Source organism: Mesoplodon mirus (assembly GCF_964341445.2).
Source record: "Mesoplodon mirus genome assembly, chromosome: 13".
NCBI classification, from domain to species: domain Eukaryota; kingdom Metazoa; phylum Chordata; class Mammalia; order Artiodactyla; family Ziphiidae; genus Mesoplodon; species Mesoplodon mirus.
The window spans coordinates 73,079,963-73,099,037 of NC_138989.1; the positions used below are offsets into that span (position 1 = coordinate 73,079,963).

A 19,075-nucleotide genomic window follows, 5' to 3' on the forward strand; every position below is an offset into this window, starting at 1 on the left:
TGTATTTCAAAAGAACTTGGCACAGAGGAGAGATGATGAGCCTCTCATGAAGGCTCACGCCATAACCAAGACAATGACATGGAAGATGCATCCGAAAAGTTCAAATGAAGTTTTCATGAAATGTGAGAGCAGGGAAAAACGAATTGTCTCTTAAATTAATATATTACTTTCATGTAATTTTGAATATGTATATGCAGTTGAAGTACTGTGAGTACTGTAAGTCTCTAAAAGTTTATGTATTCAAAGTAAACTAGATCAGATTGATCAAAATGGTGGACTAGAAGGACCTGGAATTCACCCCCCCTGTGAACATACCAAACGAAACTAAATACCTGAAAAAAATTCTCACTGGCAAACTGGAGGACTGCCTGATATTCAGGGCCACGCTACATGCAGAACAGTTAACAAAGCAGCCCTGAGACTGCTATCCTTAGAAGGCCTGTTTGCAAGGTTGACTGTTGGCTGGCTTCTGGGAACTTAGATTTTGGAAGGGTTTCCTGATTCCTTATTTCTTATTCTCTGATAAGAATGGCTCATTGTACCTAACTATTTGTGTAAAACAATATGTTTTATGCTGAATACCCACATTCCTTTAGGGAGTCTGAAACTTTGGTACATGCCAGGCAGATAAATGCCTACACGACCAGACCCCAATAAAACCCAGGCACTGAGTCTCTAATGAGCTTCTCTGGTACAACCGACATTTCACATGGGCTGACACAAATTGTCACTGGGGAGGATTAAGTGTGTCTGGTGTGTATGACCCCACTGGGAGAGGACTCTTGGAAGCTTGCGCCTGGTTTCCTCTGAACTTTGCCCCATGAGCCTTCTCCCTTTGCTGATCTTGCTTTGTAATAAGCAAGAATTATCATAATTAATTCTAACTATAAGGACAACTATACACTGAATTCTGTAAGTCCTCCTAGTGAATCATCAAAACTGGGGGTGGTCTTGGGGACCCTTGAGAGAACTTATACCTAAACTTGCCTTATATTTGGACTCATACAGTACATGTTGGGGAGGGGGGCGGGAATGGTTGGCTTTTAAGAGAACTATCCTTATGGGAAACTAACAGCAGTAAAATCAACCCTACATTGACTTTAGGAGCCCAGTCCCACTAACTTATCTAAAGTAAAGGCTCCCTGGATTCCCAACTGATCACTCCACTCATCAACTCAGGGTACCCAACAACTGAAATTTACATTCCCAGGGAGATTCTCCAATTAGAAATGTAGCATTTCTGAGAAAAGGTGAGGGAATCTCCTCTCCCGCCCACCCCTCCCAACTTTGGTGCACCTTATGAACTATTCTACTTGGCCTACAGAGATAAGACTTCTCTGCGTCAACAAATCTAGACCAAAAGACAGCAGTCTACCAAAACAGAAAATAAATACCGTATACACCATGTAGTTCATCAAGTAATCAATTTTAGTTCTTTTAAATCTGGTTTTCCCACTATTCTTCATTATTTTAGTGTCAGCACCTAAAAATGGAAAATTCAATATGATCAACAATTGGGAAAATCAATTCACTGGCATGTCAATAAAATGACTCTTTCTTTGGTTTCAACAGAGAAAGGACATAAAATCAATTTCCTCCTTTAAATTTTTAATGAGCCCACAGATCAATTTCCCAAGAGACTCAGAAAGTACCTGCAAAAATGACCAATCCATGGCAGAAATCAGTGTTCCTGATTACACAGCCGCGTAACAAAATTTTATCAGCATCCAAAGGAAAACTTGTATTTCTCCAAAATAGTGTTCCTGTAAACTTATCTAGTCGGTTATTCGGTTCCTCACATTCAATAAAACCTTTTAAAGGAGATATGATCTACATAAGTACTCACATATGAAAGATTTTCTGGTTTTAATTAATATGGACTGAATCAAGCAATGAAAATTTGAAACAAAGTAAGACATGTTTGCACAAACCATCAAATGTTGCCAATGAATTTTCTTTTTGGAGATATTGGTGTGTGACTTCAAGTGCCATTTTGAACTTTAAATTGGTTTCTCTAAAGGAAGAGAAAAAAAATTAAATGAACAAATTTCAGAGTTCGAAAAGGACGTTAAAGAAAATTATACAAAGTAACATTAGGCATACCTGGAAGTGAAAGGTAAATAATTAGTTTTTTCTATTTTCAAGCTCTCTGTTCACTTTGGAACTTCAGGTTTGGATGAAGTTATCCCCTGAACTAGACAAAATTCCCTGACCCGGGAAATGTTGGCCCCCTTTGCTGTTTGTTACAGTGAGGCAATCTGGGTAGGACAGAGGTACCCAGAAGCTTCCTTTCCCTCTTCTTAACTAAATCCTTACCACCAACCTGAACAATCAAACTGCTGTTTAAAAACTTAGCTTCTAATATTTAATCACACTAAGATAATTCTACAAAACATATTTGTGTTTGAAAGGATCAAGACTCTATCAACTTAATATTTTCTAGAGTGAATAACTGGATCCTATGTCTTTGAAAGATTAATTCTATCTAAAAAAGGACATGGTCACCTTACCCCCAATACTTGGCATGTCCCCACCGCAGTGGAAGACTAGGCACATGCAAGAGGACACGCAGGGCCAGGCTGGGCACACATGCTCTGGAAAGCAAGCCTGTCTTACTAGGATGAATGACTTTTTTCAAGTTCCACAAATATTGACTGGGGATTTCCATGCGCTAAGAAGTGGACCAGTGGTTCTCAACTTTCCATTCTGTTTGCTCTGACAGAGCATGCTAGCATTTTATATCTTTGTAAAACTTTAGAATCTCTCACTCACAGGAATAAGAGCTGTTTTACAGTTAAGGTTGAACAATCAACAGACTGACTTACAGAGCAAAGAAAGCCCTCGTTTTTACTCAGATGATCTCAGCTCTCCATAAAGAAGCTTACGCACATCTAGGGTGTGGGAAAAGGGTTTTATGCCGGAATGGGAAACACAGGCACTGGCCTTGGGAGCGAGCACAGGGGAGCAGCACTCCAACTCTGCCACCCACTGTGTGACCTGGGGCAGGCGACCTCCCCTCCAGTGCCTCCGTTTCCTCATGGGTAACTTCGAGGTAATAATAATATTGCCTCATAGGGTTGTTGAAAAGATTAAATGAGCTACCACGTAAAACTAATGCAACCTAGTCGGCACTCCATAAATATACTGAAAACTGGTCAAAAACAGAAGTTTATCTTTTCAAGTGGTAGCATAATAACCAAAACCAACAAAGGGGGAAAATAGTCCACTGGCAAAGACTTTAAAAATCTATTCTTTTTTTTCCAAAACAGATACTAATAGTCATTCATCTGTGTCTGAATACTGATCAGCAGCTTACAAAGGGCTCAGGCATACATTGTGTCACCAAACCTTCTACTTTCCCTGAAAATGGGCTTTCAAATATGGCAATGGAATAGGCAAAGAGAAGTTGGTATACTAGGGAGTCAGACCGCTGTTGTCTTACTGTTGGTCCTTCTAGGTACTAACAAGGCAAAGACAAAGAGAGACTGGTCTCCTACAGAGGTTGTTGGACAGCCAGCAGGGGGTAGAGGTAAGGCCAGACCTCAGGGCTTCTCATCCAAGTGCACAGCTTTCCATGTAACAAAGGTTAGCCTTCCAAAGGTTAGCTTTCCAACAGGCCCACTTAAGACCCACTTACCCATCCAGTTCAGCCGTTTCCACGTAGCAGAGGCTGTTAGGTTCAGAGCTGGACAGCAGCAGGATGTCAGCCTGTTTGAAACAAAACACACCAATAACACAGAGAGACCCCAACCCCCGAGGCAAAACTGAGCACCAGGTCAGATGTGAGGACAAGGAATGAGACGGCAGAGCTTGTCCACTTACCGGGATGAAATCATTTTTTTTCAGACGAATGACATCTCCGACTTGAATCTCTTTCCACTTGGCAATTTTGAACCTAAATATTAAAAAAAAAAAAAAAAAAAAGATAGTTTAGTGGCTTTTTAAAGTTACTGACAAGGGATTTGGAATTATTCTGTCTGGAAGCCAAAGATTCTGGGAAAACATATACATCACAGGGAAAAGCTGTGCCAAAAGTTCAGCCATCTGATGATTAAGGCGTCACAGGATCGTCTTCTCCACTGAAGGAAGTCACAATGGCAGTGCTGACTTTGATGTGTCCTTTGCATTCTATGTTGTGTAACTGAGGGTCAATGGGGGCTCCTTAAATGTGTGGGAAGGAGACACATGCCACCCCTTTGTTTTTGCTCATGTCCTGTGCTCCCAGCCCTTCTCCTTCCTTTCCTCTCAGTTATCCATCACCTGCTGGTCCCAGGACAGGGATGTACTATGGCTCCCACATGGGCCACCTGGAATCATCATGGAGCTTTAGTGCTGGCCTCCTCTCTACTGTTTAAAGTTATCTTTTTGATGAGTGTGTACCACTTTCCTAATGAATCTCCTAAGGATATTGATAAAATAAAAAGATTGCTTCCTTCAGTATTAAATTCTACTGGAAACAACCATTTAAATGTTTACCAAGTCAACATTTTTTAAAAGTTTTAAAATATAGTATAGGCAGACCTCGGAGATACTGCAGGTTCAGTTCCAGACCACCACAACAAAGCAAATATTGCAATAAAGCGAGTCATATGAAATTTTTGGTTTCCAGTGCATATAAATGTTATGTTTACACTATAGTCTATTAAGTGTGCAACAGCATTATATCTAAAAAAAAAAAGTACATACATTCTTTAAAAATACTCTATTGCTAAAAAACACTGTCATCTGAGCCTTCAGTGAGTTGCAATCTTTCTGCAAACGCAACATCAAAGATCACTGATCACACACCACCATAACAAAAAAATAATAATGATTAAGTTTGAAATATTTCAAGAATTACCAAAATGTGACAGAGACATGAAATGAGCAAATGCTGTTGGAAATACGGCACCTTGCTTGACGCAGGGTTGCCACAAACCTTCAATTTGTTAAAAAATGCAGTGTTTGTGAAGCGCAATAAGGCAAAATGCAATAAAGTAAGGCCTACCTGTTGTCTGTTTTAAAGGTTTTCATTATAGAAAAGATATCCCTAACAGATATTATGAACCTACCGCAACTAATAACTTTAATTTTTTTGGAGGCAGAAATCCAATTACTATGTTGGTCCTCCCATTAATTTATGGATAAAAGAGACCTGGAGATTTAAAATACATTTAAAATATACGCTTCTACCCCAGTTTCCCCAATTTTACAAGAATTTAATACACAATTTTTAATCTCAAGATTTTTCTTAACCTGGTTATCTTTCACTACGAGGAATGGTAGTTAGTTCACATTTTAATGTTTCTGAAATGATCAATTAGCAATGTGCATGTGGGTCTCAATTATAAATGGATAAGTTAAGCACCTTCTTGCCACGGCTCTTCAGGGGTATTAGAAGCAATTCCGTTTGACTCTTCCACTATGATGTCCAGTTTCCCCTTGGGAGACCCCTGTCACTTTGCCCCACGGATGCCCAAGTCCCCATACATGGGCTGTAGGGGCCACAGTCATGCCCTATACGCACTCCTAACCCCAACTCAAGGCTACTCAGAGCTACTCTTTACCAGTGTAGTCAGCCAGACAGTGGGCTAAACAGGGCTCTGTGGGCTAGCTATGAATCTCACCACCATCCAAGACAGTGATTCTAAGTGACTTGAAAGGTAACCTTTGGAACAGAATCTATTTATTTGGAAGGGAAAAACATCTAAACATATTTATAGATTGAAATAGTCTATATTCAAAGTAGACACCATTGAAGTGTGGCTATAACTCGGGTTATTTTCCTTAGTGTTGACACATGAAACGTCTTTGAATTGGGCCTTAGTCACTATTTTTAGCACTTGAATTTGTAGTTCTGCCTCGAAGCTCTTGCTCAAAAAACGACTCACCACTGGCCCCTGAGTTGGCACGTTGGTCACCATTGACTAAGTTACTTTAGCAAACATTGATGAGCTCGTTCTGTGCACTGGATGCTCAGGCGGACACAAAAACAAATACCACCAGGTGCAGTCTCCCCAAGAAACTTAGAGCTCCAGAGAGATGAGACTTCCACACAAATAATTCTAACGAAATTCAGATCATAATAAGAAAGATGAAAACAAAACGCTCTGAAAACACAGTGAAGGACTTCCCTGGTGGCACAGTGGTTAAGAATCAGCCTGCCAATGCAGGGGACACGGGTTCGAGCCCTGGTCCGGGAAGATCCCACATGCTGCGGAGCAACTAAGCCCATGTGCCACAACTACTGAGCCTGCGCTCTAGAGCCTGCGAGCCACAACTATGGAGCCCACATGCCACAACTACTGAAGCCCGCGCACCTAGAGCCTGTGCTCTGCAACAAAGACAAGCCGACGCAATGAGAAGCCTGCACACTGCAACGAAGAGTAGCCCCCGCTCACCTCAACTAGAGAAAGCCCACGCACAGCAATGAAATAAATAAATATCTAAAAAAATAAATTTATTTTAAAAAAAAAACACAGTGAAGGAAGAAATCACTGTAGCTGAGGAGTCAGGAAGGGTGTCAGGACATCTGGGCAAAGCCCTGGGCAGCATAAGTTTGGGAAGAGCAGAGATGGAGCAGCGCGCTCCAGGATGACGGGTTGTGTAAACACAGGAGTGCCGAGGACACAGAGCCCCATCGGGCAACCGCCTGGACCCCAACTTGGGTACAGCTTTGTCTTAGGAAGTGAAGAGAGGCCTTTATCAGGAAAAGGTTCATGCACTGATAGACTTTCAAGTTCAAATAGTTATCTCTAAGGATGTTTCTAGATGTGTTTGTACATTACATCCTTGGAAGAAAGTCACACATTCAGAAAAGCGTGGTACCTGCCATCCTTAATGACTTCACACGTCCTATTGTTGATTTCCTTGTCCATTTTATGGCGAGCCTTGAGAGGACAGATGGGAAAGGTTATTTTAATCCTCTCAAAATGTCAAGTATTAAGGCCACTTGAAAATATGCTTGCAGCAGTGAGGAGGAAGCTGCACAAAAAATCCTTACCACATCGTCCACGAGGTCTTTGATGGCCGTGATGCCCAGAACCACAAGCAAGGGCACCAGGGTGGTGTACCACGCCAGGGTCGAGATTTGAGGGATGGCCTGAAAGAGATAAAAGAGAAGGCGTACGTGTGTGCCCGGGAAGGCACAGCTAACCTACAGGTAACTGCTAACTAAGCTTGTTGATTCTAAGGCTAATCTCCATTATCATCCAGGTCTGCATCCTGCCAAGCAGGCATGAAAAGGTGCTGAAGCATCCAGCTAACCTTTCTCGTGCCTCTCTCTGTCTCTCTGTGTCTCACTCACTCACTCACTTCTGGTCTCCTGGGACACAGCCCAGAGGACAGTGGCTCCTGGTCTCATTATGGCTTTCACTGGACACCAAGGAAGCTTTGTAACATGATACCTAAGAAAGAACTGCTCCAAACCTTTTGTGAAAGTCATAATTAACAACGGGCAGGCACTGTAGGGTCCCAGGGAGAAGTAGTCCTTTAACTTTTAGGGAATGCATACAGCAGGCTCTACGCTACTGGTTGTCCAGCAGTGGTCTCTGAGGGTCCCATGATGGAGGCAAAAATGGCAGTAGTTAGTGGCTGGCTCTGGATTGGGTGGGGCATCTATGGGACCATTAGAAGAAAGTGCTTCCTTCTTGGTCCCTGCTATCGGTCTAGCCAAGAAAGAGGGTGGCCTTGCAGGAAGCCTCACATCCATCAGGATGGCCATCACATTGGAGTAAAAGATTGGGAAGCAAGTAAAGATCTCTTGCAACCATCCTATTGATCATCAGGCTATAACATGTAGTGGTTAAAATGACAAGCTTTGGAGTCAAACTCCTGGATCCAAGTCCTACCCAGCCTCGCCACGTAGGGTGATAGGACTTGAAGCAAGTTCCTCTACCTCACCAGGCTTCAGTTCCTCTCTGCAAATTGAAGGTTATGATAGTACTTAACGAGCACAAGAATTAAGTGAAGTAACAGTGCAAGGAAAAGGCTGTCTAAGGCTATTACTAGTTCCCTAATTTGGATCACTGTACCTTCAGAAAAGATAATTAGGGGATGGTTAGAAGAGAGAAAGCTCATTTCCCACATTATTGTCAATATGTGGAAGTCCCTTTTTCCCTCTAGAAGGAAGTAAAGGGAAGGTAGCACTTTGCTCTCCAGATAAGTGAATTCCTTGCCACGATTAAGATAAAAACAACAACAAAAAAAAACCTCAGGAAAAAGTTAGGCCTTTCCAGTAGTGTAAAACCAGTTCACAAAAATAATTTGAGAATTATGACCAAAATGCTAATAAAAATCAATATTTTGGCATCTAAATAAAAAAATAAAGGCCAACCATGAAAAAATGGATTTAATTTTAAGGTACGATTATTTTACAAAGTGAAGATTTTAACTTTACTCACTTCAGGGAAACCAGTTTTACCACTGACATCAGTAGGAAATTGAATTTTTTAAAATACAGAATTAAAATAACATTTCCATTTGCTCCCATTCCCTGTTCACTTAACACTGTTGAGCTCGTTGTCTATAAGGCACTTTCCCTTACATGCAGAACGCAGATGTCCATATAGAAAACTTTCAAGATTATTCACATTTCATATGCAACTTAAACAATAACAACCTGAATGTTATTAAGTCACCATAATTCAAAACAGATTTAAGATATCAAAGGGTATTACCTGTAAGATAAGAAGGACCAGGAAATAGAAATTGGCTGCTCTCTTAAACTGCTCAAACAAATTCATTGGTAGAAAGGTAAATGCATTATACTTGTATGTTTTAATTGCATTATTCTGTTGGAAAAAATGAGAAAGTCATTTTAAACAATGCCACACACTTATCACAGTGTCACAATGTATATACACCTGCAAAAATCACTAAGCCCTGTGGCCTACAGGGACCAAGGACGTAATTTGTCAGAAAGATACTGAGATTTCCTTTAAGCTTTTACTTCTAACTGGGCCTCAAAATGACCCCTTGGAGGCTTATGTCAGAGACAGTAACAAGATGCAGACATTTCACCTCAAAGGTCTCTGTGGCAAATCTGGCTGTGACCAAATGGATCCTGCTGTTGGGTCCCTTGACCCCTTAGAGCCTCCTTGAAAATGGGGCAAAGATGGGAAGAAAATGGGAGACATCAACATGGGGGGAAAAGGAACATTCTTTTACTTAAGAGGGATGGAGGCTATGTAAGAAAAAGAAACAGGTGTGGCTGAGTTGTGTGCCCCAAAAGATATGCTCAAGTCCTGACCCCGATACCTGTGATGGTCATCTTATTTGGAAATATAGTGTTCGCAGATGTAATCAAGTTACAGTGAAGTCATGCTGGATTAAGGTGGCCCTAATCCAATGACTGCTGGCCTTAGTAGAGAAAACTTGGGCAAAGACACAGAAACACACAGGGAGGCCGTGTGAAGACAGAGGCAGAGATTGGAGTGATGCGTCTACAAGCCAAGGAACACCACGGATTGTCAGCCAGAAGCCACAGGAGAAGTTTGGAACAGATTCTCCCTCAGATGCTCCAGAAGGAACCAACCTTGCTGACACCTTGATTTTAGACTTCTGGCCCCTTGAATTGTAAGAGAATAAATTTCTGTTGACTTAAACCATCCAAGTGGTAATACTTCGTTAGAGCAGTCCTAGGGATCTAACAGACAAACATTTCAGCCCAGACATAATGGGGGTTCTTTATATTTCAATGATAATTTTGAGGTGAAAATATCTTCAAAGTCTCTAAATCCATCACAGGCAGAGGAGGGGGAAATAAGTTAGTAAGATTCCATTCAAATTCTTATTACTGTCAAAAACAAGGCTTCTGTGATATTACTGTAGATTCTTTTATAAAATATTTTTAAAAGAGCTTTGTACATACAGAGGGGAAATTTCAATCTACACAATTTTGTTTTGTTTTAAGCCACCCCCATACACCCTTAAGGTCGTTAATCATAGTGTGATGAATAAAAATGACATTCTAAGAATCTAAAATATGACACAAATGAACCTGTCTATGAAACAGAAACAGACTCACAGACCTAGAGAACAGACTTGTGGTTGCCAAGGGGAATGAAGTGAGTTTGGGGTTAGCAGATTCAAACTATTCTATATAGGATGGATAAACAACAAGGTCCTACTGTACAGCACAGGGAACTATAGTCAATATCCTGTGATAAACCACAATGGAAAAGAACTTTTAAAAGAATGTGTATATATATATATATATATATAGCTGAATCACTTCGCTGTTCAGCAGAAATTAACACAACATCGTAAATCAACTATACTTCAATTTAAAAAAATGACATTCTAGAGAACTAATGATGATCATCAGTAGCCCCAGGCCAGGAGTTACCTGGAAGGCAGGTGTCACACAAAGCCAGTAAGCATGATGGCTATTGGGAAAAACTGGCTTTCACTAAAATTAATTTAGGAAGTTAAAATCAACTTACCTCATATTTGCTCTCCTTAATGCAAAAGAACTTTGTGTTCATAAAATGAGGTTGTTCGTAGAAGTTTCGATCATTTGCTTTGACTTGCCATGTACAATCTTTAAAAAAGAAAGAGAAAAAAGTCCATCAAGTAGAAAATTCACATGTTGCTATGGGTTGAATTATGTCCTTCCTAGATTCACACATTGAAGCCCTAACCCCCATCCTGTACCTCAGAATATGACCTTATTTGGAAATAGTCACTGCAGATACAATTAAGTTAAAGTGGGGTCATTAGAGTGGACCCTAATCCAATATGACTGCTGTCCTTATGACAAAAGAAAATTGGGACAGGGATACCCATAGAGGGAAGACAGTGTGAAGTCACAAGGAGAAGACAGCCACTTACAAGCCAAGGAGAAAGAGGCCTGGAACAGAACTTTCCCTCACAGCCCTCAAAAGGAATCAACACCACAACACTTTGATCTCAGACTTCTAGCCTCCAGAACTGCGAGACAAAAAATATCTGCCGTTCCAGCCGCCCAGTTTATGGTACTTTGTTAGGGCAGCCTGAGCAAACCAATGACCATGTTGTAACTGGACCCACTGTTCATAGAACATTCAATTCTAAAAGGGAAATCCTCATTTAAACATGGCCCGAACAAAAATCCCAGAGCTCTACAAAATGACAGCTAAATTATTACTTCAAACTCATTTACCTGGTTTGTAAAATGTATAACCCATTACATACTTAGTGAATGAATAAATCAAAGAAAAAGGGTATCGCCGACGAATTCAACACTTTTGAGTCCTGATCATAGATCGGGGTTGTGCACGGCTTTATCCTGATGGCCAGCATCTGCTGCTGTCTTTCTAAGTTCATTCCATGCACTTAATGTCACATCTACCACCCAATTGCCAGTTCTCAATTCCAGGCAACTTTAGAAAGCCCTTGGCTTCTCTGTTGCTAAAGGGAACAACTCTCAGGCGATAGGTTCCCATAAAACCTCTGACAGGCTGGAAGGACCCTCCGAGGACATGCTTGCCGACCTTCTGAATGGACAGGAAAGGTAAAGTTCACAAACAGTGACATACAGTTTATCTCTAGCCTGATTCCTTTCCATCTCAATGGTGGAGTCCAGCTCCTAATGGGAATTTCAGCCAAAGGGACCTTCCAACCTAGAGGTGACTAGTCTGGCAGTCAGGCTACAGTTGTCGGGAAGAAATGTCCACCCACCTGTTCTGTCTTTGCCTATCTGCTCTTGAGTTCTACTGTCCCGTGATCTATGGTTCTAAAGGGAACATTTGTTCAGTGCTTAGTAGGCGCCAGGCATCATGCCAAGTAGTTAATATCTCAGCTTTACAGCTGAGGAAACCGAGGCAGAGACAGGATTCAGGGGGAGAATCAGAATTCAAAGTCTGGCAGTCTGACCCCCAAGCCAACCTCTCCATCCACCTTGCTCTACTGACTGGACTTTCTTTTGTGATTTATGCTACAAACCACCATGAGAACTGCCTTGTTAGTGAGCAGACTTTGGGGTGGGGGGCGGTCACTTATCAGTATAGAGTCAACCTTTCCACTGTTACCTAATATCAGGCTGTGCTTCTTCTCCTAACAGGAAGGCATAAGCTGTCACCACTATGAAAGCTCAAGACAAGGATATTATAACTTAGGAAGAAAAGTTCAGGAAGCACCTTTTTGGCATAAGGTCCCCCACCGACTGTGTGTTTGAACATGCACGTGAGATGAACTTCCCTTGTGTGACACACACGAGAGTGGGTGAACCAGGTGTTGTTGTTTTTTTTCCCACATTACTCTTTTTTAAATTTTTAAAGTTTTTTGTGTGTTTTGGCCGCACTGTGTGGCACATGGGATGGTTGCCGGACCAGGGGTCGAACACAGGCCTCCACAGTGAAAGTGCCAAATCCTAACCACTAGGCCACCAGGGAACTGCCATGAACCAGGTCTTGATGAGCTCCTTCTGCAAACTGACAAAGGGGGATCAACAACTCGTGAGACACTCTTTTTGGAGATGGGATTATATTAAAGAACACTTACAAGTAAAGGATTATAAGATTATCAATCTTATGACTACAATTATAAAAACTTAAATATGCTTTAGAAAAAAACATATTTCATTTTTTAATGATTCATTTTCTAGACTTTTACTTCAAAGAAAGGACGTATAATACTGCAAAAGGGACAGTTGCGGAGTACTGAAGAAAGCAAATAATTAACCTTATGGCTTTTTGAAAACCACTATACCATTACTGAACATTTCTCTTGCATCATTTGGACTGCCATTCATTGGGTAATCATAACTGTTATGTCATGACAAAGGGAAATGTTCTAAGCATCTTTTTAGCTTACGTGCAATATTATCAAAAGGGAAATTTTTAATGGAACTACACGACGGCCCCTAAGGGCTGTTAGAATGTGTACCGTCAGAACATTTCTTTTCGACTGAAAAAGGAGATCGAAATGAAAGTAGGTAAAAAAAAAAAAAAAAAAGATATTTTATAGGGTAATCTTGAATCCATTCTATTTTATGGTAACCTGCAAATTTTTAAAGGTTTAATTTGGCTCCCAGATGACTTGTAACACATCCCTGGTCACCAGTGTTCTAGAATACCTCTGAGAACTGCCGTTCAAAAATTCAGGAAGGTTGAGAAGAAAAACAGACAGGATTCCTCGAGAAGGGAGAAAAGACCAATGAGAAGGGATAAAATCAATCTCAGAAATACTTAAGAGGAAAGAATAAGCTGCCCTGTTAATGAGTTGGATTCTTCGTCCCCCTTGTGGCTCTTTAAATTTGCTTCATAATTAAGTCCTCCAGCCAGTGGTTCCTCTGTCTCAGCACAATCCCCTCATTCCCCAGCCCAGTTTGAACTGGATGCCTCAGATAGAGGGTAGTATCTGACCTCAAGTAGGGGCAGTGAAGGGTCCGCTAGAAATGACCTTGGTCTCTTAACTTTACAGTTTGAATAACACGTTGGGGAGCTTGGAGAAAGTAACTAGTGTCTTCGTCTACAATAAACTGAGCTTAACCACAGAAGCATTTGTAGTTAATTTCAGAAATCTGATTGCAGTCAAGTAATCAATAACCCTATTTCTAACAAGGTTCCTTGTTGGGCCTAATTCAGACAAATCAGCAGGCAAAGAAATTGGTTCCTTTTCCTGATACTTTCCTGAGTTTCACACTAATTGCTTGAGGAATATTTCAATCAGAGACCATAAAGTAAGTGAAACGTGTTCTGTGGTCAAATACATTTGCAAAACGCAGCATCCTACATCCCTCCCTTGGATATTCAATAGACCCACTGGTGTATTAAAGGCTCTGAGAAGTCCTGAAGTAAAGAAACATTTAATTTTATTTAATTCAATCTTTTCAAAATTAATGTGACCACAGGCACATTTTTAACAATCACAGAACACCTATTAATATGGTTTGAGAAATGCTGTGCTAAAGCACATGCCTTTAGGAAAGGTAGCAAAATGACACTTGGAAATTTGTGGTTTTGATCAAACATTTACTAGGTACCCAGTTAAAACAGAGAACCTTACCGGACACTTGGACCACAAGGCTAATTTACAGAAAAAGTAGGAACCTTGCCCCATTTTCTAGAATGGAAATACTGACCAAGAAAAGAGAAGAAGTAATACAATAACCAGCAAAAAATTCACCTTCACCATATGACCCGTTGGTTAAAAGCTAGAGAGAAATCAGCTAGCAAAGGTTGTGCCTAATAAAATCATCAATGCATGTTGCATTTACCATCAGCCAGCTCTGGCTCAAAAATCGTCTGGTAAACAAGTATTTAATGCATGTAAATGTGGCTACATGATGTTGGGTGTTCCCAGGGTCACCAAGTCCTTTGATCATCGCCATCCAGCAAAGAAAGTCAGCTTCGCCTGGCCTCTCATCCTCTCACAGCTGATTCTGAACTCTTGATTTATAGACAGCTCTGCAACCAAAAAGTTGCATTGGTTGGTACAAGCTGCAGCAAACTAGCAGAGTTAAACAATCAAAAGTTTAGTGTCAGAAAAGAAAAAAACAAACAACCCAACAGAGAAATGGGTAAAGGACAAATAGACCATTCATACACAGGGAAATTCAATGGCTCTTAAATACGTGAAAAGATACTCAAGTTCATCAAAAAAGAAGTACAATTCTTCAGTTACATGCCCATTTTTATCCTATAATGGCAAAATAAACAGGCCCTCTTAGGTGGTCTCTGTGGAGAGCAATTTGGCCATATCTATCAAACTTTAACACAGACACATGTGCTGAGTGAGTGTATATATACTCTTGGATAAAGAAACAACATATCTCAGGGCTATTCAATGCATCCCTGTTTATCAGAAAGATTAGAAACAACCTAAATACCAACCAAGAGCAGCTAGCTAAACATCTACACAGTGAAAGCCTATGTGGTCTGCAAAAAAGAATGAGGTACCTTGATGTGTACTGATAGGGAATATCTTCAAATTACACTAAGTGATAAAAGCAGGGAGTATCTACCATGCTTTAAGCCATGTGACATACAGGATGAATGCACAATAGGAATGCAAGCATGCACACACACTTACACACATGTGATTACATGTATGTGTATTTATGGGTCTATAAGGGCTCATGTTTGTAAGTATTCTTTGCGCAAGGAGTGTGTGTATATCTCCGGAAGGACATACGAGAAATTGGTAACAGCAGCTTCTTTCTGGGAAAGGAAACTGCATGGCTGAGACACAGAAGAGGCAGGGAGGGAGACTTCATTTTCATTCTGTACCCTTTTATCATCAGCTCTATGTGCATGTATTACCTTTGGAAAAAAATATGTTTGCAGTTCAATTCCTTCCCTTTATAGGTTTACATATAAATCAAATACGTAAGTTGCTTGACTTTCTTATGGTCATTATGCCATTATGCTTAATATTCTAAAAAAATATTATTCTAAAGGCAGTGGGATGGTGGGTGGGAATAAATCAAGAGAAGAGAATACAGGAAAAGATGGAAACCTATGCAGTCACAGGTAAAAACCACATCTACATTCAACAATGAGTAAATATTTAAAATATCTCAGAATAAAGCCACACACACACACATACAAATACATACTGTATTCCATTCCAAATCATTCCAAGTGTCTGATTCCATTTATACACAAAGTTTGAAAACATGAAAAACTAAACTGCAGTGTTTAGGGATATATATGTAGGTGGTAAAACCATAAAGGAAATCAAGGGAGTTATTACTATAAAAATGAGGATGGAGGTTACCTCTGAGGAGGGAGCAGAAAAGGGTGGGTAGGACGGACTCGGATGGGGCTTCAGGGGCCCCAGCAATGTTCCTTGCTGGACCTGGGTGGTACTTACACATGTGCTCACTTAATAATGACCTGTTAAACTATGTATTTGTTTTCTATGCACTTTTCAGTATTTCAAAATACAGGAAAAGTAGATCAAAAAAGAGGCAAGGATAAAAGTAGCGACAGGGCTTCCCTGGTGACGCAGTGGTTAGGAGTCCACCTGCCAATGCAGGGGACACGGGTTCGTGCCCCGGTCCGGGAGGATCCCACATGCCGCGGAGCAGCTGGGCCCGTGAGCCATGGCCACTGAGCCTGTGCGTCCGGAGCCTGTGCTCCGCAACGGGAGAGGCCACAGCAGTGAGAGGCCCACGTACCGCAAAAAAAAAAAAAAAAAAAAAAAAAAAAAAAAAAGTAGTGACAGAAGGGAACTAGCCCAGGATGCTGACAACGGCCAGAACTCAGAACAGGTGAATGAGAGGAACAGTGACCCAACAGTGAGCCAGGCCAAGTTCTCCTGGGGCTCTGGTTGGACATGACCTGGAGGGAGTCACGTTGGAGGGGGCAGCAGATGGTAGTGAGAAAAGTGTGTCCTGTCCACATCCAACCCTGCTGCCAGGAGGGGCTGTACCTCTCTCAGGTCACGAGTGCGTATCGGTCACTGAGCTATACATGCGCTGGGTCCTTCCACTCTAAACTGGGTCCAGAACCATCAACACGCCACAAGGGGTAGAACAGAAGGTGAGATTGAACAAATCATGAGATCAACCCTGCCTGGGAAAGTGAACGAAGTGCCTCCCCCTGGTGTCTTGGATTCTGGTCTTCCCAGATTAGGCTCTACCTCTAGGTACACTCCTAGTCTCTAGAACATATAGATGGAGAAAACACAGGTCAGCTGTAATCATGACATGTTTTGTAGCAGTGGTTCACAGAGTGAGGGTTCCAGACCAGTGGCAGCGGCATCACCTGAGAACCTGTTAAAAATGCCAGTTCCCAGGCACTACCCCAGAACTGTCATATCAGAACTTCCAGGCGTGGGCCTGACAAAGTGTTTTCACAAGCCTCCCCTGCTGATTCGCACGCACGCTCAAGTCTGAGAACCACTCATTTAAAATAAGGTAGACCTAGGGGTTAGCAGATGCAAACTATTACATATAGAAGGGATAAACAACAGGGTCCTGCTGTAGAGCACAGGGAACTATATTCAGTATCCTGAGATAAACCATAATGGAAAAGAACACAAAAAAGAATATATATACACACACACACACACACGTATGTATGTGTAACTGAGTCACTGCTGTACAGCAGAAATTAACACAACACTGTAAATGAACTATACTTCCATTTTAAAAAAAGCAAAAAATAAAAGAAGATAGAACTAGAACTCATTTCAATGGAAACCATCTCTCCATCAGACACAATCCCTACCTTGAGGAGCCCATTGTCTCTCCATGGTAGGCAGGAGAGATACCTAAACACATACAGGAGTGAAGACAATGTATAATGTGGAAGAAAATGTAAGGAAAGAGCTAAGCCCTCGGCAGGACTGGAATTCTAAGTAGCAGCAGTGAATCCGGCCAGGCTTTGGTGGCGTCAAGAGGTACCTTTTTGGAAGAGGTACCTGTTGAGTGGACTCTTAAAAGCTACCCCCAAATCATGCCTGTACAGGGAGAGGAGAGGGGTGAAAGGCATTCCGGGCATAAATACAACAGCAGTGGCCAAAGCACAAAGGCAGAAAACAGCCTGGCTTGGGTTCATATGTGAAGAGCTGGGTGTCAGGGGACCACAGGAAGGACAGGAGGTGAGCTGAGAGCCAGTGGAGTGAGGGGGCCTGGTACGGCAAGCAGAGGGCAGGGGACATCCACCAGGGGCTTCAGGATGGGAGTGGCACAGCCAGACCGTGGTTTGCCCAGGTCACAGTAGGAGCAGTGCACAGCATACATTTGGAGGGAAGAAGTCTAAAGGCAGAAGACAACTTCAGTCATGGAAGGGAGAGTTGATGAGAGCCTGACCCAGAGCTAAGGGGACAGAAATGGGGAGAAGACAGATTCAAGGACAGCTGACTGAATGTGGGCAAGAAAGAATGGGGAATAAAAATGAAATCAGGAGAAAGACAAACAGCCTATGATATCACTTAAATGTGGAATCTAAAAAATGGTACAAATGAACTTATTTACTAGACAGAAGTAGACTCATAGACATAGAGACAAGCCTGTGGTTATCAAAGGGGGAATGTGAGGGAGGGATGCATTGGGAATTAGGGATTAGCAGATACACATTACTATATATAAAATAGATAACCAACAAGGACCAACTGTATAGCACAGGGAACCATATTCAATAACTTATAATGGAAAAGAATCTGAAAAATAATATGTATACATATATATCTGAATCACTTTGCTGTACGTCTGAAACACTGTAAATCAACTATATACTTCAATAAAATATACATATAAATTTAAAAAATTAAAAATAAAAATGAGAAAAAAGTGACCCCAGGATCCTAGTTTGGGTGACTGGATGAACAGAGGTGCCACAGATGAGCTAGAGAACTTAAGAGGTATCCATCTAGTTGGGGGAACAATGCATTTTCAGATCTGGTGAACTGCAGACCCCCATAGGACACAAGGGTGGAAACGTCCATCCAGGAGCTGCAGAAACCAAGCTGGAACTCCAGGCTGAGGTGCAGGTCAAAGATACAGATTTGAGGGCTTCCCTGGTGGTGCAGTGGTTGAGAATCTGCCTGCCAATGCAGGGGACACGGGTTCGAGCCCTGGTCCGGGAAGATCCCACATGCCGCGGAGCAACTAGGCCTGTGAGCCACAACTACTGAGCCTGCGCATCTGGAGCCTGTGCTCCGCAACAGGAGAGGCCGCGATAGTGAGAGGCCCGCGCACCGCGATGAGGAGTGGCCCCTGCTTGCCACAACTAGAGAAAGCCCTCGCACAGAAACGAAGACGCAACACAGCCATAAATTAATTAATTATTTATTTATTTATTTATTTAAAAGATACAGATTTGAAGGTCCTCAACACTCAGACGTTAGTTGAAATCATGAGAGTGAATGGATTACATAGGAAGGGAGTATGGACGCAGAACAGTGAGCCAAGAGCAGAGAGTTATGGAAGTACTGGGGGGAGGGGGAGGAAGCCGTGAAAGAGACTTCAAGGCTCAGGGAGAAATCAGGAGAATGGGGGGTAACAGCAGTGAGAGGGCGCAGGCAGGAGGGGCAAGTAGCGAGCTGCCCGGTAAGAAAGGGCATCGATGCCCAATGATCTGGTGATCACAAAACCACACTGGTGACCTGATTGAAATACGTTTCTTCTGGATGAGAAACTAAAGGGGAGGTGGGCTCATTAGGA

The 19,075-nt window shown here is 41.8% G+C and overlaps 1 protein-coding gene across 2 annotated transcripts in view; it reads right to left on the reverse strand.

Moving 5' to 3' along the window:
• ATP8B1 (ATPase phospholipid transporting 8B1) overlaps nucleotides 1–19,075 on the reverse strand; it is a 112,958-nt gene that overhangs the window by 33,727 nt on the left and 60,156 nt on the right. For both annotated transcript variants that reach the window (XM_082641139.1, XM_082641140.1), the window contains exons 3-11: nucleotides 10,425–10,522; nucleotides 8,658–8,771; nucleotides 6,983–7,081; nucleotides 6,808–6,869; nucleotides 3,823–3,895; nucleotides 3,638–3,708; nucleotides 1,932–2,014; nucleotides 1,653–1,811; nucleotides 1,395–1,483 (exon numbers count right to left, since the gene is read on the reverse strand). In XM_082641139.1, coding sequence (XP_082497265.1) covers nucleotides 1,395–1,483; nucleotides 1,653–1,811; nucleotides 1,932–2,014; nucleotides 3,638–3,708; nucleotides 3,823–3,895; nucleotides 6,808–6,869; nucleotides 6,983–7,081; nucleotides 8,658–8,771; nucleotides 10,425–10,522 — 848 coding nt within the window. The remainder of the gene's footprint in view (nucleotides 1–1,394; nucleotides 1,484–1,652; nucleotides 1,812–1,931; nucleotides 2,015–3,637; nucleotides 3,709–3,822; nucleotides 3,896–6,807; nucleotides 6,870–6,982; nucleotides 7,082–8,657; nucleotides 8,772–10,424; nucleotides 10,523–19,075) is intronic.